The 27,241-nt window shown below is 40.5% G+C and overlaps 1 protein-coding gene across 2 annotated transcripts in view; it reads right to left on the bottom strand.

Annotated features, from left to right (window-relative positions):
* Nucleotides 1–4,209: 4,209 nt before the first annotated feature.
* The window catches only part of MANBA (mannosidase beta), a 122,272-nt gene continuing 99,240 nt past the window's right edge, over nt 4,210–27,241 (bottom strand). For both annotated transcript variants that reach the window (XM_045998531.1, XM_045998532.1), the window contains 5 exons: nt 26,643–26,807; nt 13,564–13,708; nt 9,249–9,391; nt 8,133–8,390; nt 4,210–5,635 (listed from right to left, as the gene is read on the bottom strand). In XM_045998531.1, the coding sequence (XP_045854487.1) occupies nt 5,411–5,635; nt 8,133–8,390; nt 9,249–9,391; nt 13,564–13,708; nt 26,643–26,807 (936 nt within the window). In that variant the 3' untranslated portion in view covers nt 4,210–5,410. The remainder of the gene's footprint in view (nt 5,636–8,132; nt 8,391–9,248; nt 9,392–13,563; nt 13,709–26,642; nt 26,808–27,241) is intronic.

The following is a 27,241-nucleotide window of genomic DNA, read 5'->3' as shown; positions in this document are numbered from 1 at the left end:
TGCTCCTAGCACAATGCGCCACAAGTTGTTGCTCGATAAATCCTGTGGAAACGCTGGGACTCGACCTAGGCCAGTGAGATGCATTATTGTTGCAAACGTTTTTTCCATGGCAGGTAACCCATTACTGAGATAGAAGGAGAAGCAGTGATAAAACCTGACACAGGGATGCGGGACCCTTATTTCTGCAAAGCACATTCCTGATTTGGCCCCTATTCAAGGCTTAAAGATGTCTTGGCAGATTGCCAAGCCTCCGCCTAACGAGTCGGAGTCCGGAGTCCAACCTTGCTAACTACCTGGTCTTGTGCTTTTCCTTCCTTAAGGATTAACCACAGTGAAGGTCTTAGAGACTCTTTCCTCAACTGAAAAACTTTTTTTCATTTGTATTTTATCCTATCCAAGTACTAACCAGGCCCGACCCTGCTTAGCTTCCAAGATGGGACGAGATCATTTGTATTTTATCCTAACCTTTCAAAACAAAACCTAAAGTTTTGAACGAGATGGTCCTATCTCGCACTGCTCCCCCATCACTGTCACATTAACCCTATAGGTCTTGTCACCTGCTGGAATGGCCTTATTTGTCTGTTTGCTTATTGTCCGTCTCCCCCTGAAACTGCTGAAAAGCATGAAGTTGAACAAAAATCAAAATAGCTGCATTTGTGCTTCAGCAGAGCTCGATTTTAAAGTAACCTTTTTCGGGGGCCTCCAGAGTGGCTCAGTCTGCTGCATGTCTGACTCTTGATGTCTGTGCGGTTCATGATCTCGGGGTGGCGGGATCCAGCCCTGCATCGGGCTCCGTGCTCTGCATAGAGTTGGCTTGCGAGTTTCTCTCCCTCATCTCTGCTCTTCCCCCCTTGCTCACTCGCTCTAAATAAATAAAATCTTCAAATAAAATAAAAATAGGGGTGCCTGGGTGGCTCAGTCGTTAAGCATCTGCCATCAGCTCAGGTCATGATCCCAGGGTCCTGGCATCAAGCCCTGCATCGGGCTCCCTGCCCAGAGGGGAGCCTGCTTCTCCCCCTCCCTCTGTCTTTCCCCCTAGTTCATTCTCTCTCTGTGTCAAATAAATATAATTTTAAAAATAAATAATAATTTTTAAAAATAAATAAATAAATAATAAAGTAACCTATTTCCTCTCTTCCACAAACCTCCTCTTCTCCCTTCGTAGCCTTTTGTTTCAGGAACCCAGTCCCACCCTGAAAAGAATTAACAGGACTCTCAAGGCTGGCCGCTCACACAATTCCTGTTCAAACCAGCTAGATCCTGTATCTCCCTACAAACTCCCCAGACCCCTCCTGCCGGTGGGGGTGGGAGACTTACAGTTTTTTAAGGCCCATGGCCTGTTGCAGCCTCCTTTGCCCGGCAAAGCAATAAAGCTCTTGTTCCTCTTCATCCCAAACTCTGTCTTTGAGTTCTGTTTTGGCCCTGAAGTACAAAGGTCGGTTTTTGACAACACCCCTACAATGGACAGTCCGTGAGAGCAGAGACTTGTCTGCCTTTTTTCATTGCAACATTCCCAGGGACAACAACAATGCCTGCTGCTCAGATAATAAATAAATGCTTGGTAATAAATGCTCAGTAATATGCTTGCTAAATAAATAATAAATGCTTGGTAAATGAATGAATTCTTAAGTTAAACAGGCTTTACAGTCAGAACATAGATGTGTCTTAATACTGGTTTTGCCTGTGATTTTTAGGGTCTTATACACTATCAACCATCAAATGGTTGATACTCTCTGATAAGTCTATTTCAAAACAAGAAGTCTGGAAAGATTTTGAAATGCTTTGATTTTCATGCACAAATAATGCCTACTTGTTTTTCTCCCTAAATCTTACCAAGTTGGGAATAAGTTTCCTAAGAGCCCAGGAGACGATTCTTTCTGTCTCAGGTCCCTGTCACTTTGGGAATGCGTGGGAAACTCAGCTTTATTTCTCCTGCGCACCAGTTCACTTTCATTCCAACCGAGAAAACAATCTTCCTATTTATTTTCCAAGTGACTTCCCATGGTTTGAAAACCTCTCACAATGAAAAGTCAAGTAAGAAAAAAAAATAAGAAGAGTTACAGTGAATGTGAATGAGGAAATTACCATTTTTATTGTCCTCTTGGTTCTCAAATGAGAAGATGGAATCCTGTGAACGGACTTCTCTTCATCTCACTGTCTGGAATGTGCTTCGCATCCAGCATGGCAGAAGGACCCCATCCCGCTCTTTCCATTCTATTCATGTTTGTATAACTACTAGCAGAAAAGTCTTCTCAGAAATCCAAAGCTGAGAGTAAGTATATCAGACTCTGACCCAGTACATGTGGCAAAATAAAATCTATTAAACTGGTAGAGATGACTGAACACAGTGCCACACATGAGCTGTGGAGACCGTTTCCAATGTCACCATTCTCTTACAGAAATAGTATGCACATTTCTCTCCTTGTACCAGTTGTTGTCTGCATACATTCATGTCTGTTCATTCATTGATTCTTCCTTTACAGATTCATTCTTTTCTGATATCTTTTTCCCCTCTTAAAAGTACGTCTAGAGGGCCGCCTGGGTGGCTCAGTCAGTTAAGCAACTGACTCTTGGTAAGAACTCAGGTCTTGATCTCGGGGTCATGAGTTCATGCCCTGCACTGGGCTCCAATAGGCATGGAGGCCACTTAAAAAAAAAAAAAATGTCTGGAAGACATTTGCCTTTAAATTTACTTTATTTTTTACTGTCACCTCATGTATTAAGTGGATAATAATGATTATGATGTTAAAAAATCCAACCACCATTTACTTAGCATTTATTTTGTTCTAGTTGTTTAGTCCTCACGACTACCTTGAGGGTTAGAGATTATTATCTCCATTTTACCAATGAGACAACTGAAGTCCAGGTCAAGCAGTCAGCCAAGCTCACAATAACCTACATACCTCAGAACCTGGATTCCAAACCGTGTCAGTGTGGCTAGAAGCCCAGCCTCCTCCAGGACAGGAGGGTCACCCCCCAGCCCAGGATGGTGCTTCCATTTGCAGGGCCCTTATTATGGGCCAGCGCAGGGCCTAGCCCTCACGCTAAATTTCAAATTATTCTTCAAGACAAACTTGCAAGGGCAGTGTATTTATTCCCATTTCATCATCACAAAACTGAACACAGAAGTGAAATAACTTAATGAAGAGCTGGTAAGGGCAGAATTGTGATATAAATTCTGGTCTGTCAATTTCAAAGCCCATCTCACAGGGTGCCTGGCCTAGAAAATTCTCTAGTTTAATGGAGACAGGATTTTCAACATTGACAAGAAAATTATATATTTATTAAGTAAGAATCTTCCGAGGTGCATCCCCAAGCTCCAGGCTTTCATAAGACTTTTATAAATATATTGAAATAGCTGAACACGTAAGATGAGGAAGCTCTTAGATACTGAAGGCAGGCCTGGATCACCTGCATTTATTGCCATTTTAGTCAATGAACCATGAACTAAACCTTCTCAGGTTGAAAACAAAATCTATATCTAATTGGGCTTGATTTTAAAGCCAAACTCTCATTGACACTCCATTCCATAACCAATTACACGATTCTTCCCAGGGAAAACTGCTCAAATACCTTAATCTAGGTTTCTTAAACTCTCCCAGTTTATCAAGTAGAATAAAAAGTTGGCCAGAGCTAAAGGGAAATCAATGCTCAGCACACTAATGGGCACAAATGAATGTTTCTGGAATGATTAAATAAGCCACAGATGAAACATCACATTGTCAATGCAATCTATGTAACTTTTATTTTTTGATAGTTTTAAACTTATAGAAAGGTTGCAAAAGCAGTAGAAAAGAATTCTTACACACCTCCACCCATTAACATTTTGCCCCATTTGCTGCTGCATTATGAATACAATTTATAAACATGATCATATATAATAAAATAATTTTATAGCAACTTACAATCAATATTAATAAAAATGACTTATTTTTTATTATTTTTTATACTTAATTTTTTAAAAAGATTTTATTTATTTATTTGACAGACAGAGATCACAAGTAGGCAGAGAGAGAGGAGGAAGCAGGCTCCCCCCTGAGAAGGGAGCCCAATGCGAGGCTCGATCCCAGGACCCTGAGATTATGACCTGAGCCGAAGGCAGAGGCTTTAACCCACTGAGCCACCTAGGTGCCCCAAAATGACTTATTTTTTAAAAAGATCTTTTTGTTTATTTGTCGGAGAGAGAGAGAGCACAAACGGGGAGGCAGAGGGAGAAGCAGACTCCCCGCTGAGCAAGACCAAGGCAGGACTTGATCCCAGGATCCTGGGATCATGACCTGAGCTGAAGGCAGACACCTATCCGACTGAGCCACCCAGGCATCCAGTAAAAATGATTTAAACCCGAGCTAAAAGAAATACACTTTGCTGCCAGAGTCAACAACTATAAATCTAAGTCACAGCTTTCAAATTGGGATTTGAAAAATCATTGGATTTTGCCCCATTACAACCCACACATAATTATGGGGAACAACTTAAGTTAGGACACTCAAAAATCTTCAGAGTGACCACAGAGATGTCCATTTCAATGTGAGCTTATTTTTCAAAGGAGGATCACTCTAAATAGACTTTGAAAAAAGCTGTTATTGTCAAAACAATATTTTTTTTGAGAGAGAGACAGAGAGATGTGGGGAGGGGCAGAGGGAGAGAGAGAATCCTAAGCAGGCTTCACACCCAGTGGAGAGCCTGGCTCAGGGCTCAGTCCCACGACCCTAAGATCATGACCTGAGCCGAAATCAAGAATCAGATGCTTAACAGACTAAACCACCCAGGTACCCCAGTCAAAATGATACTTTATAACAAAACCCACAAATGAAAAGAGAATCCTTTCTAAAAAAGTAATCAAATGGCAACAATCAACTCCCCAAACTTTCCGACAACCAATATGGCTACTATCCAGAAATCTCGATTGTGCCAGCTGAACCCCTATTTCCTCAGGGAATAATAACAAAGCAGCTTCATTTTGATAATTCACCATTTTTCAGGGCTGACTATGAGAGGCTTACACGAACCTCATAGCCTTCCAATCTGGCTCCACAGATCCTGCAGTCGTCATGTTCCTGTGATTCCCTGACAGGACTTTATGAGTGGACTTCCTTTACTGGGTAGGAAGAGTGGTTGGGTTAATACTGGGTCACATGGTGCCAGGGCTGTAGCGGGAGGGCTAAAATCACAGGCCTGGCACAGGCTGAAGAATGCCGAACCATGGCCTTGCTGGAGGATATCACCTGAGTAAACAACCTTCCCTAACAGAACGCGCTGGACAAACTCTTCAGAGTCATGAATCAGACAGATGGAGGCAGGCAGACACACTTCCCAGCTTCCTCAACTTGTCTCTGGGTGTCTTCAGCTCCAGACGGTGCCTTAGGAAGGCTTTATTCCAGGGTCCGCTAAAAACACCACCTGCAACCCCTCAGTAAATATCCATCAGGGAAGTCACACGAAGAGACTGCTCCAGTTCGCTCTTGCTGGTGGGTTTCCAAGGGTAAAATAACACAGTCCGTGTCTCTTCAGTCATGAGGAAACCGTTGTCACTGAATCTCCCGGGGATGCTTCCTACATCTAACCAAACAAAGGGAGCAACAGCGGAGGTTTCCAGATCAAAAGCGAATGTGTCACCTTGCTGAGAGATGATGACCTGAAAGAAAAAGATAAATTAAGTGAACGACGAGGGGAGACCTATCTGTTCTACCCACAATGCCTATCAGAATGTGTATGTGGGCCAACAAGGAGTGTGTCTCTTACAGCTTTGGCTCCGCTGTCAAAGTCCCATACTCTGTGTACTGTGTCTGATACCAAAAAACAGAGGACATTTATTTGAGGCTGTGGGAAATTACCAAATGGTAATCTCCAGCTAAGTGTAAAATATGTCAGTCTCTAATGATTAAGGAGGCTATTTCACAAGAAGCTCAAAGCTTTATATCTCTCACAGCTTTTCTCAGGGGATCAAGAGAGGAACATTTTGGCATAAGGGCCGGGAAGCTTCAATGACTTTCTCAGGATGTATGTGGAGTTAGCACCACCATGAAGCTTGTTGTTCTAGAAAGATCCAGCAATCTAGACAGCTGCCTACCAGGCATTTACAAAAGCTCTACCGTTAGAGCCTCCTCTCCTTTGCTGCATAATACCAGAAAGTCACGTTATTAGCACTGTTAACATGTGCAAATCCTGCACAGTATCAGCAAAGGCAAGTGCAATTTAAGCCCTGTCATTCACTAGCCAGGTAGTGCACACTGAGGAGAGGCTAGGTTGGGCAGTGCCCCACTGGGTCGGGGTTTGTGAGGTTCTCTCAGCGCGAGCGAGCACGCCGCTGAGAGTGATCTGGTATTTTAAAGCCCCTGACACAAAAGGTGACCCCTCAACATGCAGACACGCCACACCGTAGGTCTGACGTTGGACATGATGTGTGGCATAGAGAACTCCAAGGTGCAGTTTTTATTGTATGTAATTTTGGCCTTACACATCATGCGGGGTTCTGAGTTATAAACCCAAAAAAGTACTTTGGAGGAAACAGCACAGACACTTTATAAGGCGTATCAGGTATCTCTTTGGCGTTTCAGAGATTCAGATCTGAAGCTAGATGTTAAATTCCCAAACCACGCCGCCCAGAGGTTCGGTTAAGACCCTATGGCAGTCACAGGCATGCAATTCACACGGCTGGCCCCAGCCCCCCTGCAAGGCTGCCAGGGAGGCCTCCGCTACTGCGGCTCCATGGCCAAAGCCAGAAGGGGCACTGGGGCCTGCTTCCCATCTGAAGTCTCATCTCTGTACAGGACTGCAGAGCCCAGGGTCAGGCTTGTAGCCTGGCTTCAGGGAGGTGTGGTAAACAACTTCCCCGAATCCTGCTGGGGAGAGCACACCTGAGTGTCTGGCCTATGGTAAGCCTGCAGAAAATGTTAACTATTATTACTATTATTAGATCCCTCTGGAAGGGCAAGTCTCACTGAAGTCCAAATGAGGCAGGACAAGGGAACAAGTCCCACTTCTCTCCCAAACCCACTCATCCTAAGGTAATGAAGGCCTGATTTAGGAAAGAGAAAAAGACTTCAAAATCCTAAGTCTAGAGCCTGCAAACTGAACTGCTACAAGTTTTTTGGTTTTACTGTTGTTGTTATTTTTCTGGAAAGCTGTGTGATTGTATGGCATTCCCTTCACAGCTGCTCCACATCAGATGCTACAGATGACTTAATTTTATTATGTGAATATTTCACTATTAATTAGAAAGATATGTTTTCACTTCAAGGACTGAGTTTTCATATGATTATTTCTAAGTAAACACACACACACACAACACCCTGTACTTAAGCATTCTCAATGACTTATAGGTCTAAAACAAATGTAACTTTCATTAAACATAGAGAATAAAACTTCTTAGAGAATACATCCAATCACCATGTGTAGGAGAAAGGGTAGGAGAGATTTTCAACCAACTAGACAGATTCCACATTCTCCAGCTGTACAATTTTTATAACAACACATTCTGGTTATTCCTTTTTTTTCTTGGCAATTGCAGATTTGATGATTAAGCTACTTGGAAGCAATAAATCAAAGAGAGTAGAGGGACATTTTTTAAAAATTTCCTTAGTTTTAAGGACTTTCCTTAAATTAAAATTTTTAATTTAAAATTTTAATTTAAAATTTTTAAAAATTTCCTTAAATTTAAATCTTTAAACTTAGAATTTTCTTAAATTTACTAAATTAAAGGATTGTCCTTAAGCCCTCCAAGTCAGAGTGCTTCTGCTGGGGATTCCTGGTCCCCCCTCTACTCAGGTTTCTGGCTTGTCAGGGTGGCACATGATACTTCAGGGATGAAGCAGGAAAGCCGGAGGACAGAGCCTGGGACATGGTGCAGGAGCAGTTAGCGGCGATGACTCATGCAGCCTTTTTCTGTTGTGCTCAAGCCCACTTCGGAGGGGCCAAGGGCTAGTGGAAGTGGCAGGAACCCTAAACTCAGACAAACACTTAATTAGAAAAAAAGTCCTTTGGTCTTTGCTTCTAGTGGGAAGAGACGAGCATTCCCCAAGTCTCAGGTGAACTCAAGGGGAAATTCTGCAGAATGCAGGAGGCCATGTGCTTCGCTCGGGAGCGGGAAAGGTCGGCAAGGCAACGGGGGCCCCCAGGCTGCTGGTACTTACAGTGATGTACGCCTTGCGCAGCCCCACACTCTCACTCAGTGAAGACAGGAAGTGATAGTTGGTTGGGCTCACAAGTGGCCTGTCAGTTGAAAGGTAAAAGGAAACCACACAGCTTTGCCGGGTACAATTCCCACAATTCTCCAACAATACGGGCACCGGCTCCTTATAGAGGAGAACAGCCTTCCCTGCTTTCAGGACAAAATGCTCAGTCTCAGAGGAGCATACCGGCTCCAGGGAACTCCACGTGTGGACTTTCACCTGGGAGAAACAAGACAGGGCAAAAACAAACATTCTTGGTTTTGTTTTGTTTTTAAGAGAATAACAGATGAAAGTCAGAACAGCAGAACTAGTTGAGAGCCTATAAATCCTGGGTTTAACCCCAGCCCACTTGGTCCTAGAGCTTGTAACAGAGCAAGTTCTTCAACTTCTCAAAGGCTCTGCTTTTTCACATGTAAAATGAGAATAAGAATAGCACCAACTTCACTGGCTGACGTGAGATTTAAATAAAGTAATCTGTGGAAGACACAGGACCCGGTGCGCTGTCAGTAGTCCATAACCGTGACCTATCTGCAGTGTCCTCCAAACTGCAGCCACCTGAGACTCTGGGTTTCTACCCTCTCTTTTTGCCCAACATTGTTTTAAATACACAAGTATTCTTCCATATACATTCGGAATTCTTTTACAGATTTTCACTTAATAAGCCATTTTTAAGGATTCCTTTCAGTCAAGTTTAGGCTATTTCCAGCTTCTTGTGATTATATGACTTTATATTATAGCGGCACTTCACAGTTTATAATTTTCATCTAATTATTTTATTCACTGCCCATCGAAATCCTTCAGGATTGCCTGATGAGTGAAAATATGATATTCACAGATGAGGAAACTGAATCACCAAGGCAATAAGCCTTAAGGTCACGGGATAAACGGCAGAGTTCTAACCTGAAGGTACAGGTATTCTGAGTCCAAGGACAGCCCCTTTCCTGCGACAGGCACTAGAAACATTTTGATACAATCAATTTCTCTTTTTTTTTCCCCAGAAGAAATATAACCAATAACTAAAGAATTATGAGCAGAATCTCTCCCTCTGGCTTAGAAAAAAAACTCCAAGCAACTTACAGTGAGCTTTGCCTTACAGTCCGAGCGAAGGTCTGACACACCATAGATGAAAAACACGTCTTGATCCTCAAAACCCACAGGCAACAGTGGAGCGAAGAAATGCCGAGCAAAGTAATGAAGCATCTTCCACTTTCCTCCATACTCTAGAAATAGGCAAGTTAAGAGATGGGCAGGGTCAAGCAGGCAGGGTCATCTCCCCCCCTGTCCAGCTGTCTGACTTGTCACGATTCCAGGGACAGAGCATAGCAGAGAGATTCAACAGGGTTACGAACCCACATTTCGCTGAGGCCTCGGGGCATTCAAGCCTTTTCTTTGAGGCACCCTCACATCTCTGTGAGGTGAGCATTCACATCTCCTTTACAATGAGGGAAGGGGAGCTCAAGCAGTAAATCAAACATGCCACAGGCAGGACTCTGAGCCTGACAGGACTCCTAGGCAGCACTTTCTCATACATAATTCTGCTTCCGGGAGCTCGATGTGCCAATATTCCTTTTTACTATATAAGTATGAAGAGGGAAATCGGTACATGGCCATAAAAATATCACATATATTACTAACTGGTTTTTTTTAAATTTAATTTTATTTTTTCAGTGTTCCAAGATTCATTGTTTATATACCACACTCAGTGGTCCATATATTAGTACCTATAAGAAAATATTACAAGTGCTGGGGCGCCTGGGTGGCTCAGTGGTTTAAGTCTCTGCCTTCAGCTCAGGTCATGATCTCAGGGTCCTGGGATCGAGCCCCGCATCGGGCTCTCTGCTCAGTGGGGAGCCTGTTTCTCCCTCTCTCTCTGCCTGCCTCTCTGCCTACTTGTGACCTCTCTCTCTGTAAAATAAATAAATAAAATATTTTTTAAAAAAAGAAAAGAAAATATTACAAGTGTATAAGATACCATAAATATTCATTTATAAGCATTATAGAGAGGGGTGCCTGGGTGGCTTAGTTGGTTAAGCAACCAAGTCTTGATTTCAGCCCAGGTCATGACCTCAGGGTCATGAGACGAGCTCTGTGTGTCCATGCTCAGCAGCTCAGTGCAGAATCTGCTGGAGACTCTCCCCTTCTTTTTCTCTTTGCCTCTCCCCTCTCCCATTCGCATGCACACTCTTTCTCAAATAAATAAATAAAATCTTTTAAAATTTTTTAAAAAATAAGAGTTGTAGGAAACATAGTCCATAACATTGTAATAACTTTGTGTGGTGACAGATGGTGACTACACTTATCATGGTGAGCATTTTGTAATGTATAGAAATGTCGAATCACCGTATGGTACACCTAGAAAAAAAACCATAAACAAAACACTTGGGAAAGAAAAATTAAAAAGGTGACAGAAAGAGTTATTTAGAACTCAAAGTCTTCCTTTTCCCATAAGCACAAAAGGCTCTGAGTGAAATAAAATAACCATTATCATAAATGCCGCTGGCAAGTGCAGACTCGAGGAGAACATCCAAACAGACGATAATTAATGACAGTTGCTCAGATACAATTAGAAGCTTTTGGGAACCTATGAGTTCTGTGCCCTGCTGGCAAGTCTAGGATATCAAACCCCCAAACTAAAAAATATGTCACCATGCCTCTATTTCAAAAAAGCTCTTTCCCACAAAGCACTGCATCACTGAACTACTTCCAGAGAGATGGTGGGGAGGGAGGGAGGGGTGGGGAGTATCGTGTCCAGCATTCACAGTGTAAGCCGTTGAGATGCAGAAATGTGGTTTGAAGTTCAGATAGAACCAACTTCTTCAGGTTTTCCAAAATTTCAACTCTCAGCACTTCAACTGCAACTCCTAATATTTCCCCTTAAAAACAAGCAGGGACAGGTGGAGAGCCTTCCATATTAGACCTGTAGAATGAACTCAAACTTACAACACTGACCTTGAACAACGTGGGGTTAGGGGCACCAAACCCTGTGCATATATAAAAAATAATAATATAATAAAAATTAAAAAATTAAAACATGTATTTAAAAACATCCGCATATAAATTTTTGACTCCCCCAGAACTTAACTACTAATAGCTTACTGTTGACCAAGCCTTACTGATAATGTAAGTGGTCAATTAACATGTATTTTGTATGTTATATGTATTATACATGGTATTCTTACCATAAAGTAAGCTAGAGAAAAGAAAATGTTATTAAGGACATCAGAAGGAAGACAAAATACATTTACAGTACTGTACTTTCTTTACCCCCAAAATCTGCATCTTCTTGGACATGCACAGTTCAACCTCATGTTGTTCAAACATTAACTGTATTTGGAAAGTTTTCTCATAAACGGAAGATGGCTCAGACCTGAGGTAACTTAGAGATGCTTGCGTGTGATATCCATTACAGAAGAGAATTCACATGCATGGTTCCAACTTCATGGCCACACGCGGAACACAGGAGAACAGCAATTGAAGCACAAGGTCTCACTGGGCCAGACACTAGTTACTCATCAGGGACAAAGTATGGCTACCAATTTAACATCCTGCATAGTCAGCTAAAGATGTTTGGTGATTTCTGGCTTTTCTATTAGCTCTCAACCTGTCCAAGTTTATGACCCAAGCAAAATAAAATGCCCAGGAGGGTTTCTGTATTTGCAAAATTGTAACTAAAAATGAGACTAGTTTTTTAAAAGGAAATATATAAGAATCTAGAGATTCCAAGCAGCTATGATCCCTTTAAAGGATCACATTCCCCAACCTCCACCTGTATATTAAAGGATCACCTTTTCAGGTGATAAGAGGAGACACATACGTTCCCCCACCCTCACTGGCACACACTAGACGCACCAGATTCATTAAACCAATGAAGTAGAGTTAAACAGAGGCCATGAGGCTGCCCAGAGCAGGAGAAGACATAGCATATCTTGTCACACCTCCTCCCTGGCACCTGTTTTCTCTAACAGGTACAAGAAGATGGTGAACCTCTCCGCGGAGGCACTGTCCTGCTAGACTCTAGAAAACAAATTCTTGCTCTGCCATCACAACTTCTGTTTCTGGGTTTACCCGCCCTTTCTCTCTTTTTTTTTGAGATTTTATTTATTTGGCAGAGAGAGACAGCGAGAGAGAGAACACAAGCAGGCAGAGTAGGAGAGGGAGAAGCAGGCTTCCCACTGAGCAGGGAGCCCGATACTGGGCTCCACCCCAGGACCCTGGGATCATGACCTGAGCCAAGGCAGAAGCTCACCCACCGAGCCACCCAGGCGCCCTACTCACTCTTTCTAAAGAACTCATTAAAATAATCTGCAGTACAGTCATTTAAGGCGAGATCAACAAAGACTGGGCTCTCCCAGTTCTCGAACCAAACTCTGCTTCAGGAGTCCACAACCTCATCCACATACAAGGCAGGGTCAGGCTCCAAGCGTCTCTGAACAATATCTCTTTGTCCAGTTTAAGCATCCCAGGAAGGCTACTCTCCCCAGTCTAGAGCTGATTCTCATTCAATACTCTTTTATCTGGTTGGTGCTGATAAACAGTTTGGCCAGAGAAACTTGATCGACACTCTAACTTACCATAAGAGGTGATTCAGCACACTGATCAAAGCATGTGGGTAATGGAGTCCTTTGGACCTGTGTTCATAGCTGGTTTAAAAGCCTGACCCAGCAAAGGGGCTTTTTTACTGTGTGACCTTGCCTCACTTTTGCCCCCAAATTCTTGTGTACATTATTAACTGAACTTTGCTTCAAACCACCACTAGTGAACACCAAAGATTCATCATTACTCCTTAATTTTTAAAAATATATCAAAATAGAATAATTCAAACTGCAGGTACCATGCCAGTCATCTCTCTGTTGCCAACTGATGGAACTGATAACACTTCCCACGTAAATTTCTGACTCCACACGTTTTGCCCGAGAGATAAACAGGGCAAAAATAAAGATGGCCTTATGAACCTAAAAGGGAATCCGGAAAAAGGACATTTTAACATTCGGCTGGGCCAGCATTCCACTTGGCTGAATTCTTCTTCTAAACAGAGGAAGAGAGGCTTAAGTAAATGCTTCTTTTGCCTGGAAATTCCTCCTAATTAAATTCAAAATTATAAGCAATAATTATAAGACACATGGCCGAGATCTTCATGCGTCTACCCCCTACATTAGCCGGCTTTTGTGACTCTGCACAGCCCACAACTCCAACAAGGCAGCCTCCAAGGCTCCTGGAGAGACCAGGAAGGTAGGCGGGGCGACCGCAGTTCACCAGCTGTGGGAGGAACCTCTCCACTTCTGTGCCAGAGTCTACTCAGTTTAATCTGATCCTCAGGCCCCTTGCTTTCTCAGCCGCTTCTCTGCCCTGGAGTTGCTTTCTCTCAGGGACGCAAAGAATGCGCAACACTTACCTAGAGAAGCCCAGGAAGGAGCCTGCCAGATGTCATTCAGCTGCCAATAAAGGGCACCCATGGTGTAGCCCTGCCCATCCACTATCTCGCTGCGACTGCGGCGGTAGAATTCAGTCTCTATTTTGACACACAGGGCCTGCGTCATCTGATTCAGGGGAAAACATCGAAGCGCACAAGTTATTGTTTGGCTTAAGTGTCTAGGGCTGAGAAAATGGCAGGTTTGAGGTGTTTTTTAAAGCAGGTTGGATAAATTAGGGAATCTGATTAACATTATATCTACCATTATCATACTAGACCTGGAACTAGCCCCTCAGCATGACAGAAGGGTTGTCTGTAATAGCTGATTTGTTTGGAAGTCTCAGTGTTCTGTTTATGGGTGATCAAGGAAACAGGATGGTATGAAAGCTTCCTTGCTAATGACAGTATAGGCAATGATGGAAAACAGACTATTATTCCAGAATAAATGGTAGATGTAGTCAAACACTAATTTTTTTTTACACTGATGGGTTTTACAAATATATTCATAGCTACTAAAGAAAAAAGTTTTATTAGAAAAAATTTCTACAGGAAAAATAACATTTTAAGTCTGATACTGTCTAGTCCCTAGCCCCTTTTTTCTACTCAAGCAATTCTGTCCTTATATCATGACTTGATAATCATAAAATTTTTTTTAAAGATTTTTGTTTATTTGTCAGAGAGAGAGAGAGACAGTGAGAGAGGGAACCCCAGCAGGTAGTGGGAGAAGGAGAAGCAGACACCCCGCTGAGCAGGGAGCCCCATGCGGGGCTCGATCCCAGGACCCGGGGATCATGACCTGAGCCGAAGGTAGACGCCACCCAGGCGCCCCGATAATTGTAAAATTTTTTATGAATGTAACTCCTTCATTACAGCAGAACAGATGGGAAATTGTAGCAATGAGACACATAAATTTAGTTCCCACTGAAGAGGCACTGAAGAACTTCATACAGGACTCTTAATTATTGGCAACATCATTGAAATATCACCCTTTCATTGCTGCTGTTATCACATGCTCTTAAAAGAGTTTATTTTTTTATTTTGGAGAATGCGAGCCAGAGGGGAGGGGCAGAGGAGAGAGTCTGTCCCAAGCAGACTCTGAACTGAGCGCAGAGCCCAACGCAGGGCTCGATCCCACTAACTTTAGATCAGGACTTGAGCTGAAACCAAGAGTGGGAGGCCCCACCAACTACACCACCCAGGCGCCACTATTATCCCATGCCTTTAACTTAGAGTTGTAGTAGGGGAGGCTCACAAGTGAGAGGTTCTCAGGCTGGTTTGGAGAAGTCAACCAAGGAGACCTTGCAGAGATGGTCAGAGCTGCAAGGACTCCTCGCTAGAGTGAGGCCTGGATTTTCAGAGGAAGGAAAAGAAGGATGCAGGTAAGGTTTCTAGGAGACTAAGCCCAGACACTTCTAAAAGCTGGAAGAGCTCAGGTAAAGGTAGAACCTTTAAACAGAGTTAGGCTAGCTAGTTAGAAAGTCGTAGTGAAGATATGAAACTTACTTATATGAGGTGGTGCCATAAAATTCCAGAAGGGTGAAGCAAGAAGAAATCATGGTCATTCAATAAATATTTAATAAGTACCTATATGTGTTACATGCTGGTATGGTCCACCCCTCTCCCAGCAGAAAAGATACAAGTGCACCCTCATGGAGCCTACTGGCTTGTGTAGAAGACAGGACTTAATCAGAGAGTCACGCAAATGAATGTAAACTCTAAACAGTAATAAGTGCTAAGAAGGAGGGGTGAGCAATATTAGGAGTGTGGATCATGGGGGAAGCAGGTCTAGCCGAGGAATGACGATTGGCCTCACAGAGGAGGAAGAGAAAAATAGAGAGGGCAGAACCTGGCAGCCAGACAGGACATGTGCGTTGAGCAGAGAAAACTCAAGTGAAGAACCAAGAGGCACAGAGAGCCAGGAGCAGTGGAAGGGAGGCCAGTAAGATGCAGGGATCAGACCTGGGAAGGTTCTGGTGTGTGCCCTAGAGACAACAGTAAGCTCAAGGGGTGAAATGACCAGATTCACATTCCCAAAGAAGATGGTGCTGACCAAACAGAGAAACAGGTGCGGTGGGAGGTGGGGATTTACAGTGGGTTTAGGGCGACCCTTCAGAAAGCTATGAAAACCACCCCAGCAAGAGATGATACCAGCTGTGAGCAGATAAAGAAATGTCCTCATTCAGGAACCAGACCACTGGGACCACAGCAACGAGAACAGCGAATACACTCTAAAGAAAGTAAGAATCTCACAGACGGAGTGGCGATGGTGCCAACTGAGAATGACCACAGGATACACACGGCATATATTAGTCCGACACTAAGTCAGAGGGAATGAAACAGAAAAACAGACCTATGAAATCTGATGTATTAGTCAAGCCAATCTGCAATTATACTCAGAAATATCTAGCCAAGTTCCTTGTAAAAATACCAATCTTGTCTAAACTAAAAAAGAGAGAGAGAGTGTGATTTATTTACTTCTAGGCCTGGATAGGTAGGCACAGAGAAATTAAATCCCTTAGTAAGCATTCACGTATGTTGAGTTATGGTACAAAATCGGTGTTGTGGAGCAACTTCTAGAAAATTCAGTGAAGATGAAGCAGGCCCAAAGTGGAAATCTCAGTAGGAGCAGATTCTAGGACACCATCACCCATGCCCACTAGAGATCTTTACCTTACATCAGCATGGAAAGTAACCTTTACAGTTGTTTAAAAGACATGATCTCTGAACTCATTTATATCATCGTGAGCCTTCATATAATGCCCCCACGAACCAAGTTAAATTTGGCCTATGGGCACAAAATCAAGCCAACGATAGTCTCTGCCTCCACAGCACATATATCCACGACCTTGAACAAGAAGAAATCTCAGTTCTCATCCAGAGGTTCCTGAAAAATATCCATTGCTTTATAGAATGTGTGTGGAGTGATCATGAGAGGAGAAGCTGAGGAAGTCCCCATTGGACTGGTGAGTAATCACAGGAGGAGAGGAATTCTAGTCACCAAACATTCCAGAAACTGTGGGTCCAGCCCTGATAAGCCAAGCACAGGTATCCAATGGCAACCACCATGGACAATCCACTTTAGGTGCCAGCCCACAATCCTGAAACTTCCCGTACCTGAAGTATCCCTGAAATCTAGGCCATTCCTGATATATCAAAGAAGCCAAAGAACATGCAACGTTCTGTTATTACCCCCAGAGACTTGGTTCACTGTCAACTCATAAGTGGTATGGAAGGATGGGTGTCATTCATAAAATCTGGGACCAGAAACACTTTCCTTGGATCCACATTTATAAAGTAGGGTGAATCTGAAAAAAGTAACCTCTGTTCTGAGGTAGGAACAAAATATCAGTGTGTATCAGAGTGGAAATTAAGTTATCTCTTTCAGGCAGAAACTTCTAGGACAAAGCCATACTCTATTAAACAGTCATGCTTCTGCTTAGCTGGATCTAATCCAGAAGACAACTATGTATTTTATTGATGGCCTTGGTAGAGGTGACTGCATTTTCTTTTTCTTCATTTAAGCTTCTTTTCAGGAAAAAAAAAAAATCTCATGAACATCAAATTATTTACATTGCTGCAATTTCTTTTCCAATCTTTGCAAACACATATTATAGCATATACATTTAGTGTTCTGTTCTCTCTTAGTTTTGACATGTGTACATTTCCATGCCCTGGCACTTGCTAGCATCTCTGTGCTTTAAATGGTTACACAGTTATTACCACAGTGTGATTCATCATTCTCCAATTATTAGGCATTTGAATGGTTTCCAGTTTTTCTTTCAACGCAAGAGCTAAAAACATTATATGTTCTTGTGTTGCTTCTTTTGGTAATAATAGATGACAAACGTTAAACTCCTTGCTGCATAATGCTGTATTAGGTTCTAATCAAGAGGCTGCTATAAACTGGTAACCTCCAGGCTGAACTTTGCCCCATACAGATTTTAACTGGCCCTCAGAGACAGGCAGTTTTTTGGTTTCTTGTTTTTTGTTTTTTTAGGTGGGTTTTTTTGTCTCTTTATTGTTTGAATGTTGCTCAATGTCTTAAGTCAGGGCCTATAATTTGGTTTTGTCACAATTCCCAATAATCACACTCCTATCCACTTAAATTACTTTCCTAGCCCACACAAACATTTGAGTTTTAAGTCTCTATTTCAATTTTCAGAACTATTTGCAAGGTATCTTTATTTTTGTATAACTGTTCTAACAATCTCACTGTAATTTATCTTTTCTGGTTTAATAGGTAAGTATTAATAACCTTTTAGAATTTTTAAACTTTTTTTTTTTTTTTTTTTTTTTTTTTACAGGCATACAGGATTCCTACCCCTTGCTAGCGATGAAAGGAAAAGGACACAAGCCAAGCCCTAACTAGGAACTTGTCACAGCTAAACTCAGTGGGAAGGAGGATAATCAAGGCTCTTTGAGCACTCCGGGCTCCAGTACAGTGCAGTACACTCCACAGACAGATGGTGCCAGGCCTATATCATGGATCTTGGTTTACCCAAACCAGTAGGTACTGGTTAGGGCTAATGAATGATGCCTTTGTTCATAAAAATGCAGAAGGCCACTGCCCACTATCCTTCTTAAAGGGATGTCGTAGAACCCCACTTCCCTGGAAAATCTCTGGAACTGCCTCTTTCCCTTTAAAAATTGTACCTGTATTTCTACACTCATGCATCCTTCCCTAAAGAGGACAATCTTTACATATAAGAAGAATAAATGCTTAGTCATTTCCTAGGCTACTCAGTCCCACTGTTAGCAGACAAATCTTGTTTTAGTTTCAAAAATGTCTATTTTCAGCAGCTTGCTTGATTACACTTATGAAATCAGTCTCCTCCGAGAAACAGATGGTAGGGTAAAAAGAAATTGGACCAGGATGCCAAGACCTAGGTTCCAATTCGTTTTGCCACTGTGATGGAGATTGCTAACTGTTTACAAAAACCTACCATCCCTGTCCTCCAGAGCCACAGAGCTATCGGTGAGCTACATTCTCCAGAATCACACCCCTGACCCTTGGAACTAGGCATAGCCATGTGACTAAGCCCTGCTGACAGAATAATTTAAATTATTTATTTACTTAAAATTATTCTGACAATAAGAATCTCCCAATAAAGCCATGTTTCAAACTGATAAAATTCATACCATACAATTCACCCTTGTAATATCCAATTCATTGGCCTTTAGTATAATCACAGGTTGCATACTCTTACCCCTACCTACTTCCAGAATGTTACCACTCCAAAAGGAAACACCATACTGTACTAGTTAACAGCAACTCCTCATTCTCCCCTCTCCTCTGTATCCAGAAACCACTCATCTACTTTCTGTCTTTTTGTATTTGCCTATTCCGGACATTTCATGTTAAGTGGAATGAGATAATATATGCCCTATCACTGGTTTCCTTTACTCAGAATAATGTTTTTGAGGTTCATTCATGTTGTATTGTGTATTCATATTCCATTCCTTTCTAATGCTGAATAATATTTCATTGTATAGGTATGCCACATTTTGTTTATCCATTCATGAGTTGGTAAACATTTGGATTGTTTCAGCTTTTTGGCTACGAAAAATGCTATGAACATTTGTGCGCAAGTTTTTGTGTGAACACGTTTTCAATATTCTCAAATATACCTAAAAGTAGAATTTCAGGGTTCTTTTTTTTTCTTTTAAGATTTTATTTATTTATTTGACAAAGAAAGAGAGATCCTAAGTAGGCAGAGAAGCAGGCAGAGAGAGAGGGGGAAGCAGGCTCCCCGACAGCAGAGAGCCTGATGCGGGGCTCGATCCTAGGACCCTGAGACCATGACCTGAGCCAAAGCACAAGGCTTAACCCACTGAGCCACCCAGACGCCTGAATTTCAGGGTTCTATGGTAACTCTATGTTTAATTTTTTGAGAAAGGTGTAGGTAGTATCTCTTTGTGGGGTTTGATCTGTATTTCCCTAGTGACTAATGATGTTAAAGATATGTTCGTGGTACTTATTGGTCATTTTCTTTGGAGAAATGATTACGCAAATCTTTTGCCTGTTTTTTAATTGGGGTATCTTTTTCATTATTGAATTGTAAGAGTTTTTAAATATATTATGGACGTAGATCCTTCTTACATACATGACTCAAAATTTTTCTCCCATTCTGTGGATTATCCTTTCACTTTTGTGACATACTGGCCTCTGACACACAGTTTCTAATTTTGATGAAGTTCAATTTGTCTATTTTTTTCATTGGTTGCTTGTATTTTAAGTGTCATATCTAAGGAACTGTTGCCAAATCAAAAATCATAAAGATTTACATCTATGTTTTCTTCTAAGAGTTTTACGACTTTAGCACTAACAGTTAGATCTTTGGTTCATTTTAAGCTAATTCTTGTATATGGTGCAAGGTAGGGGTTCAAATTCTTTTTTTTTTTTTTTACATGTGAATACCATTGTTCCAATACCATCTGTTCAAAGCACTATTTTTTCCATTTTATTGTCTTGGCACCCTTGTAGAAAATCAGTTGACCAAAGACTTATGTGTTTATTTCTGGACTCCCAATTCTGTTCAGTCAATCTATACGTCTGGCCTTAGGTCAATACCACACTATCTTGATTACTGTAGGTTTGTAGTTAAGTTTTGAAAGTAGGATGTGTGACACTTCCAAATTTGGTTTTTTTTTTCCCAGATATTCTGACCATTCTGGGTGCCTTGCATTTCCGTATGAATTTTAGAATCATTTTTCTCATTTCTCTGAAAATGGTAGTAGGAATTTTGATAGGGATTATGCTGAATCTGTGGATCACTTTGGGGAGTCCTGCCATCTTAATAATGTTAAGTCTTCCAATCCATGTCTTTCCTCAATAATGTTTTGTAATTTACACAGTGCAAGTCCTGCATCTCTTTGGTTAAAAATATTCTAAAATATTTTATTCTTTTTGATACGATTATGTTATTATTTAGTTTCATTTTAAAACAGTTCATGCTTAGAATACAGCTGACATTTGTATATTGATCTTACATCCTATAAAGTTGCTGAATTAACTTATTAGCTCTCACAGGTTTGTTTGTTTTTTTTAAAGATTTTATTTATTTATTTGCCATACAGCACAAGTAGGCAGAGAGGCAGGCAGAGAGAGAGAGGAGGAAGCAGGCTCCCTGCGAGCAGAGAGCCCGATGCAAGGCTCAATCCCAGGATCCCGGGATCATGACCTGAGCCGAAGGCAGAGGCTTAACCCACTGAGCCACCCAGGTACCCTCTCACAGGTTTTTTAGGTGGATTTTTAAAGCTTTCCTATATATAAAATCATGTCATCTGCAAAGAGACAGTGTTACTTTTTCCTTTCCAATTTCATGCCTTTTATGATTTCCTGGCCTAAATGTTTTGACTAGAATCTCCAGTGCAATGTTGAATAGAAGTGGCAAGAGCAGACACCCTTGTTTTTTTCCTGCTCTTGGCAGAAAACTTTCTGTTTTTCACTATTCACAGTATGATATTGGCTATAGGTTCTTCACAGGTGCTCTTACCAGGTTGAGGAAGTCCCTTCTTGTCCTAGCTTGTTGATTTTTTTTTTTTTTAATCACAAAAGGGGACTGTATTTTGTCTAATGCTTTTTCTTCATCTATTGAAATGATCATGTAATTATTTCTCCTTTAGTCTATTAATATGGTGTATTACACTGATTGACTTTGATATGTTGAGTCAATCTTACATTCTGGGTAAATCCCACTTGATTATAATTTATAAGCCTTTTTATATGCTGCTGGGTTTGAATTATTAGTATTTTGTTGAAGATTTTTTTTTGTCTATATTCATAGAAGATATTAGTCTCTAGTTTGCTTTTTTAAATATGTCTTTGTCTGCTTTTAGTATCAGAATAAAAATGGCTTCACAGAATGAGTTATGAAGTATTTTCTCCTCTTCTGTATTTTGGGAAGAATTTGTGAAAGATGGTGTTAATTCTTCTTTAAATATTTTTTAGAATTCACTAGAGAGGTCCTCTTTGCAGAGGACAATTCTTTGATTACTAACTCAATCTCTTTAGTTGTGATAGATCTACTTAGATTTTCTATTTCTTCTTGAGTCAGTTTTCATTTTTTGTGTCTTTTTATGAATTTGCCATTTCATCCAGGTTAAATGACTTATTGTCATACAATTATTCACATATTTTCTAATCACCCTTTTTATTTATTTAAGATCAACAGTAGTGTTCCTTCTTTCATTCTTGATTTAGTAATTGGAATCTTCTCTCTCTCTCTCTCTCTTTTTTTTTTTTCCCTTGGCCAGTCTAGCTACAGTTTTTTCAATTTTGCTGCTCATTTCAAAGAACTAACTTTTTGGTTTTGTTGATTTTATCTACTGGTCCAATGAGGCCTCTTTTAATGTGCCAAATTTCTGATGTCTGCTTTACTTAAGTGTTGCAAATTGATATTAAAATTCAACCTCAGTAGTTATAGAATTTCCGTTATCGCAACTGTGAAAGGATAAAATACTATAGTTTAAAAGGTAGAAACTTGCTCCATTCATTGCCTGAGAACTTGGAAAGAATACTTAACCTTTCTGAGCCCGTTTACTCAAATATAAAATTAAAACAGAAACACAGATGTCTGGAGATGTTGTCAGAATTATGTGAGAAGATATACAATGCATCTCGTGGCCCAGGGCCAGCCATTTGGTAGACACCCAAAGAATGCTGACTGTCTGCTTGACTGCTAAATTATATGTTGCATATAAATATAATATATTAGTGTGTAATGTACTCTATTAATCATTCCCCTCCTTTACTCACCCCATCCATCTTAACCCACTGAGCCACCCAGGCGTCCCTTCACCCCCATCTATCTTAAGAGCTCAGCAAAGCCTGGGTCTTCTATCAAATCTCGGGACAGCTTACCAAACAAAGAACCATTCCAAGGTAGCAAGTATCATCAACACCTGAGCCTACAACATAGTCTGTTTGTTGTTGTCATTGTTGTTCTTGTGGTGGTTAAGTTACATGCAACACAAAAAGATAAAATGGACCCCTAAAGAATATTTATCTCTTAAGGACATCCCCAAGCATCTAGCCTTCACTACATGCTTAATACATATGTGAGGAATAAATGGAGGCACTAGAGGGAGCTATAAGCTAAGGGGTTAATAAAAATAGCCCAGCTCCTCTTTAAGTGCCTAGTTAACAGGCCATACTGGCAGATTAAATTGATCAAATTTAAATGTATTAGTATAGACAGTCCTCAAACTAATCAGTGAGCCTGTGCAAACCAGCTTAAGAGAGTGTGCCTAGGTAAGTAGGCTATTTGGAATATAATATAACAGGATAACACAGGAGAATGAAAGGCGAGGCAAGATATTTTGGAATTATTGAATTAAGGAAGTAAAAACCGAGAGGGATACTTTTGCTGTTATAAGATAAGGAAAAGATCTAAATGTGAAGAAACTTACTGCACCGCCTTCTCAGCCAAGATATTTCTGAAAGTTGCAAAAACTTGCTTTACAGAACATCTTTAAAAGTGGTACACAAGCAGGTACTCTGTTCTTCAGAATAGTATGACAGACAATAAGAAAAAGAAGAGAGGCTGGAGGTAGGAACAGAAAAAATGGACCAAGGAAAAGTTTTTATTTCTAATGCACATGTCAGAAATGATTGTTTAAAATCAAAGTAGTAAGGAGGAGAAGAACATTTTACTTTAACATTTCCTACATATCCGTCAAGAAAATCCAACACTAAAAGCAAACAAAAATCCTAATTCTCAATTTTTTTTCATCTCAGATCCCATCTAGTACAACTGAAGTTCCAGGGTAGAATTAACACAGACCAATTCCAAGCCAATGCCTGATAAGACACCAGTGCTAAACTATCAGATGAAAGCCATCACCAACAAAACCAGCAACAAATAATTCCACTTGTACCACCAGCTCCTAACTACATACCGCTAATGCTAACGAGTTCAGAAAGAACGATTATTTTTGTGAGTGCTTTGTTTTGAGGAAGTAGAATAAAGTAACAGTAATAAAATGAACAGCTGGGAGGAGGGCAGCCAGCATGAAAAACAACAGCTGAAAAGGTTCCCACGTGTGTGCACATACATACACATAGGAATGAGGATCATCCTAGTTCATATACCAAAACTGAGGCATTCTGATAGAATATTGGCTATGAAAAGCTAATAAGATGAACTTCAACACTTTAAAAGGGACAGATATCAACTTTATCTTTTAACTTGCGTTCTATGAGGTAAGTTCATAAATTATACATCACACTGGCAAACTTCCCTAACTGATAAGCTTATGGTTAAAACATTAAAATCTTCTTTATTAGTTTATCACCTTCTAAAAAAGAGTATTCTTTTGGCTTCCAGTTTTCTGCTTCAGCTTCCATCCAGATTTTTGTTTTTATATAGGAGAAAACTGATGCGAGTAGGCATGAGTTTAGATTAAAATTGGATTATTTTTAGGTGCTAAGATGCAAAAATTAAAATGTGATCATGTTTAACAAAAACTTGGAGTCTATTTCAGATCAACTCATATGACTGGGATTAGGCTCCTGCCTTCTCTCTCTGAACTTGAAACAATCATGGCAAAAACATCAGATAAATAAGTGGTGGCTTTAATGTAGTCTTACACATGTATGTAGGTCACAGGTTCGTGAGATAAAAGTGGCAAATAAAGAGAGTAAATGGAAACATTAAGAAGAAAATATTACCTAAAATTCAGCTCAATAGTTTCTTACTTTAAACATAAATTTAAATTTACCATGTAACTCAGCAATTTCACGCATGTATTTCAACTCAAAGGAAATGAAGATATGTACACAAAGATCTGTATGCTAATATTCATGGTGGTATGATTCATAATGGTCAAAAACTGGTAATAATCCAAATGTGCACCAACAGATAAATGGATATGTGAAATATGGTACATCCTTTACAACCAGATACTATTAAGCAAAAAAGAGGAATGAAGTACATGTATTTGCTACAACATGGAAACACTTCAAAAACATTATGCTAGGTGAAAGATCACAAAAATCACACAAATTCAAAACATCACACATTGTAGTTACATGAAATATTGAGAAAAGTAAAATCTACACAGACAGAAAGCAGATTAGTGTTTACCTGCAGCGGAAGGTGAGAAAGGAGAGTAACTGCAAATGGGCACAAGGGCCCTTCTGGGGATGTGAGAAATGTTCTAAAATTGGGTTATGGTCACGGCTGCATTACTCAATAAATATTCTAAGAATCACTTAATTGTATACTTAAAATGAGTGAATCTTATGGCATGTCAATTATACCTCAATCGAGCTGTTTTAAAAATAATCCAGGGGCATCTGGGTGGCTCAGTCATTAAGCATCTGCCTTCAGCTCAGGTCGTGATCCCAGGGTCCTGGGATCCAGCCCCATGTCAGGCTCCCAGCTCAGCGGGGAGGAGCCTGCTTCTCCATCTCCCTCTGTCTCCCCTTGCTTGTGCCCTCCCCATGTCTCTCTCTCAAATGAATAAATAATATTTTTTAAAAAATAATCCAATAAGGTGCATAAGGTAACATGCAGAGATCTTAAGTGTACACCTCAGTGAATTTTATCATGTGTATACACCCATGTACCAGCACCCAGATCAAGACATAAGGCTTTTTTAGCACTCTGGAGAGTCTCCTAATACCGGTGTCTACCCATAATTCACTATCCCCTTAACAAGAGTGGTGATCGCTAATTTGCTCTCCATCATCCCGATTCATTTTGTCTGTAACTAAAACTTCAATGTTTCTTTTGCTCGACACAATGTTTGTGAGATTCATCCAAGTTGATGCTGATATCAGCAGTTCATTCTTTTGTATTGCTATGGAATATTCCATGACGTAAATACACCATAGTTTATAAATTCCTCTGTTAAAGAACATCTAGGCTGTTTTCAGTTTGGGGCTATTATGAATAAAGCTGGTATGAACATTATTTTAGATGTCTGTTGGCAGACATATGCACTCATTTTTCTTGGGTACATAGCTTGGAGTAGAAATGCTGATTCGAAGAGGAAGCAAATGTTTAGCTTGGATAGAAAGTGCCATAAAATTTTCCAAAGTGGTTAAACAAATTTCTATTCCTACTAACAATGTCTACAAGTTCCAGCTGTCGCACATCGTCACCAACAGTTGGCATTGTCAATCTATTTAATTTTAGCCATTGTGAGAAAAAGACATTGTGTACCTTATAGTGTATACCCTAGCATGATTTTAATTTGCATTTCCTTGATTGAGAATGAAACTGAACACATTTTCACATATTTACCGAACACTGGGTATCTTCTTTGATGAAGTGTCTGTTCAAGGTTTTTGTCCATTTTTTAAAAGGTTATATCCTTTTCTTATTACTTCATAGAAGTTCTTTATTTTGAATACATATCTTTTATCAGATACATGTTTTGCAGATACTACTGCCCAATCTGTGGCTTGTCTCTGCTCTCTCTAAGTGGTGTCTTAATTTACGAAAGTCTATAATTTAATGAAGTCCCAATTTATCATTATTTTCTTTCATAGTTAGTTCTTCTTATGTCCTGTTTAAGAAATCTTTGCCAAGGTTATAAAATTGTTACCTTTCACAGTTGATTCCTTGATCACTGATCAAATTAACTTTTGTATGTGGAGTCAAAGTTCACTTGTTTCCTATAAAGATACCCACTTGATACTGCACCATCTATTGGAAAAACTAACCTTTCCCACGGGATTACAGTGGCAAATGGCTGTCAACCAAGTAACTATATCATCCGTAAGTCTGTTTCCACTGTTCCATTTTATCCTTGGGGAAAACTATTATCTTAATCACTGACACTGTATGGTGATCGTGAGCTAGGGAACATGTTAATGCACAATTTGTTGTAGAACATTGTGAGCTGTTTGTTCTCTGTAAGAGAGGCAAATGCCAAAAATTAACTATTTCAAGTACTACATGTCATCATTTATCTATTTTGAAGAAGATACGCTCCTCAATCAGTGAAATAAAAACCTGAATGCTTTTTCATCACATAAGGCTTACAGAGTCTACAGGATCCCTTGTGTTAACTGCAGGAACCTGCTGAACTCCAGGATGAAAATGCCTTACCTGAGTAAGGTATATGGTATCCTTGAACGCCTGTAATGGATCTGGGCTTTCCGGGAGTGTGAAGTGAAATCCAACCTGACGCAGCATTTCATTGTTACCATCTGCATGATGTTGTCGGTGAAGTGAAAATTTGCTGTTGTAAGACCAGTCCTCTTTAGATGAAACCTTACGAGGAAAGAAGAAGAGGTACAAATTGGGAAGTTAGGATTGAAACTACTTTTCCACACACTTCTGACAAACTCAAAAAGTACTCTGCACAAAGAAAAGAGCTCAAGGTTTGCTCTGGGACTCTAATTTCACAGATGGTAGATGTTTTCGCCATTGTACTTATTATTGGTGACGGAGTAGCCCTGTGCAAAGTTCAATCACAAAACCAGGATTTGGCACCTATACCTTCCCTTACTCAACCTAGAAAGTTTCACTTTGGCATTTTACTTTTTTTTTTTAAGATTTTAATTATTTATTTGACAGACAGAGATCACAAGTAGGCGGAGAGGCAGGTAGAGAGAGAGGGGGAAGCAGGCTCCCTGCAGAACAGAGAGCCTAATGCGGGGCTCGATGCCAGGACCCTGGGATCATGACCTGAGCCAAAGGCAGAG

Source organism: Meles meles, chromosome 2 (assembly GCF_922984935.1).
Source record: "Meles meles chromosome 2, mMelMel3.1 paternal haplotype, whole genome shotgun sequence".
In the NCBI taxonomy this organism is placed as follows: Eukaryota; Metazoa; Chordata; class Mammalia; order Carnivora; family Mustelidae; genus Meles; species Meles meles.
This window is presented reverse-complemented; position numbering and strand designations above follow the sequence as displayed.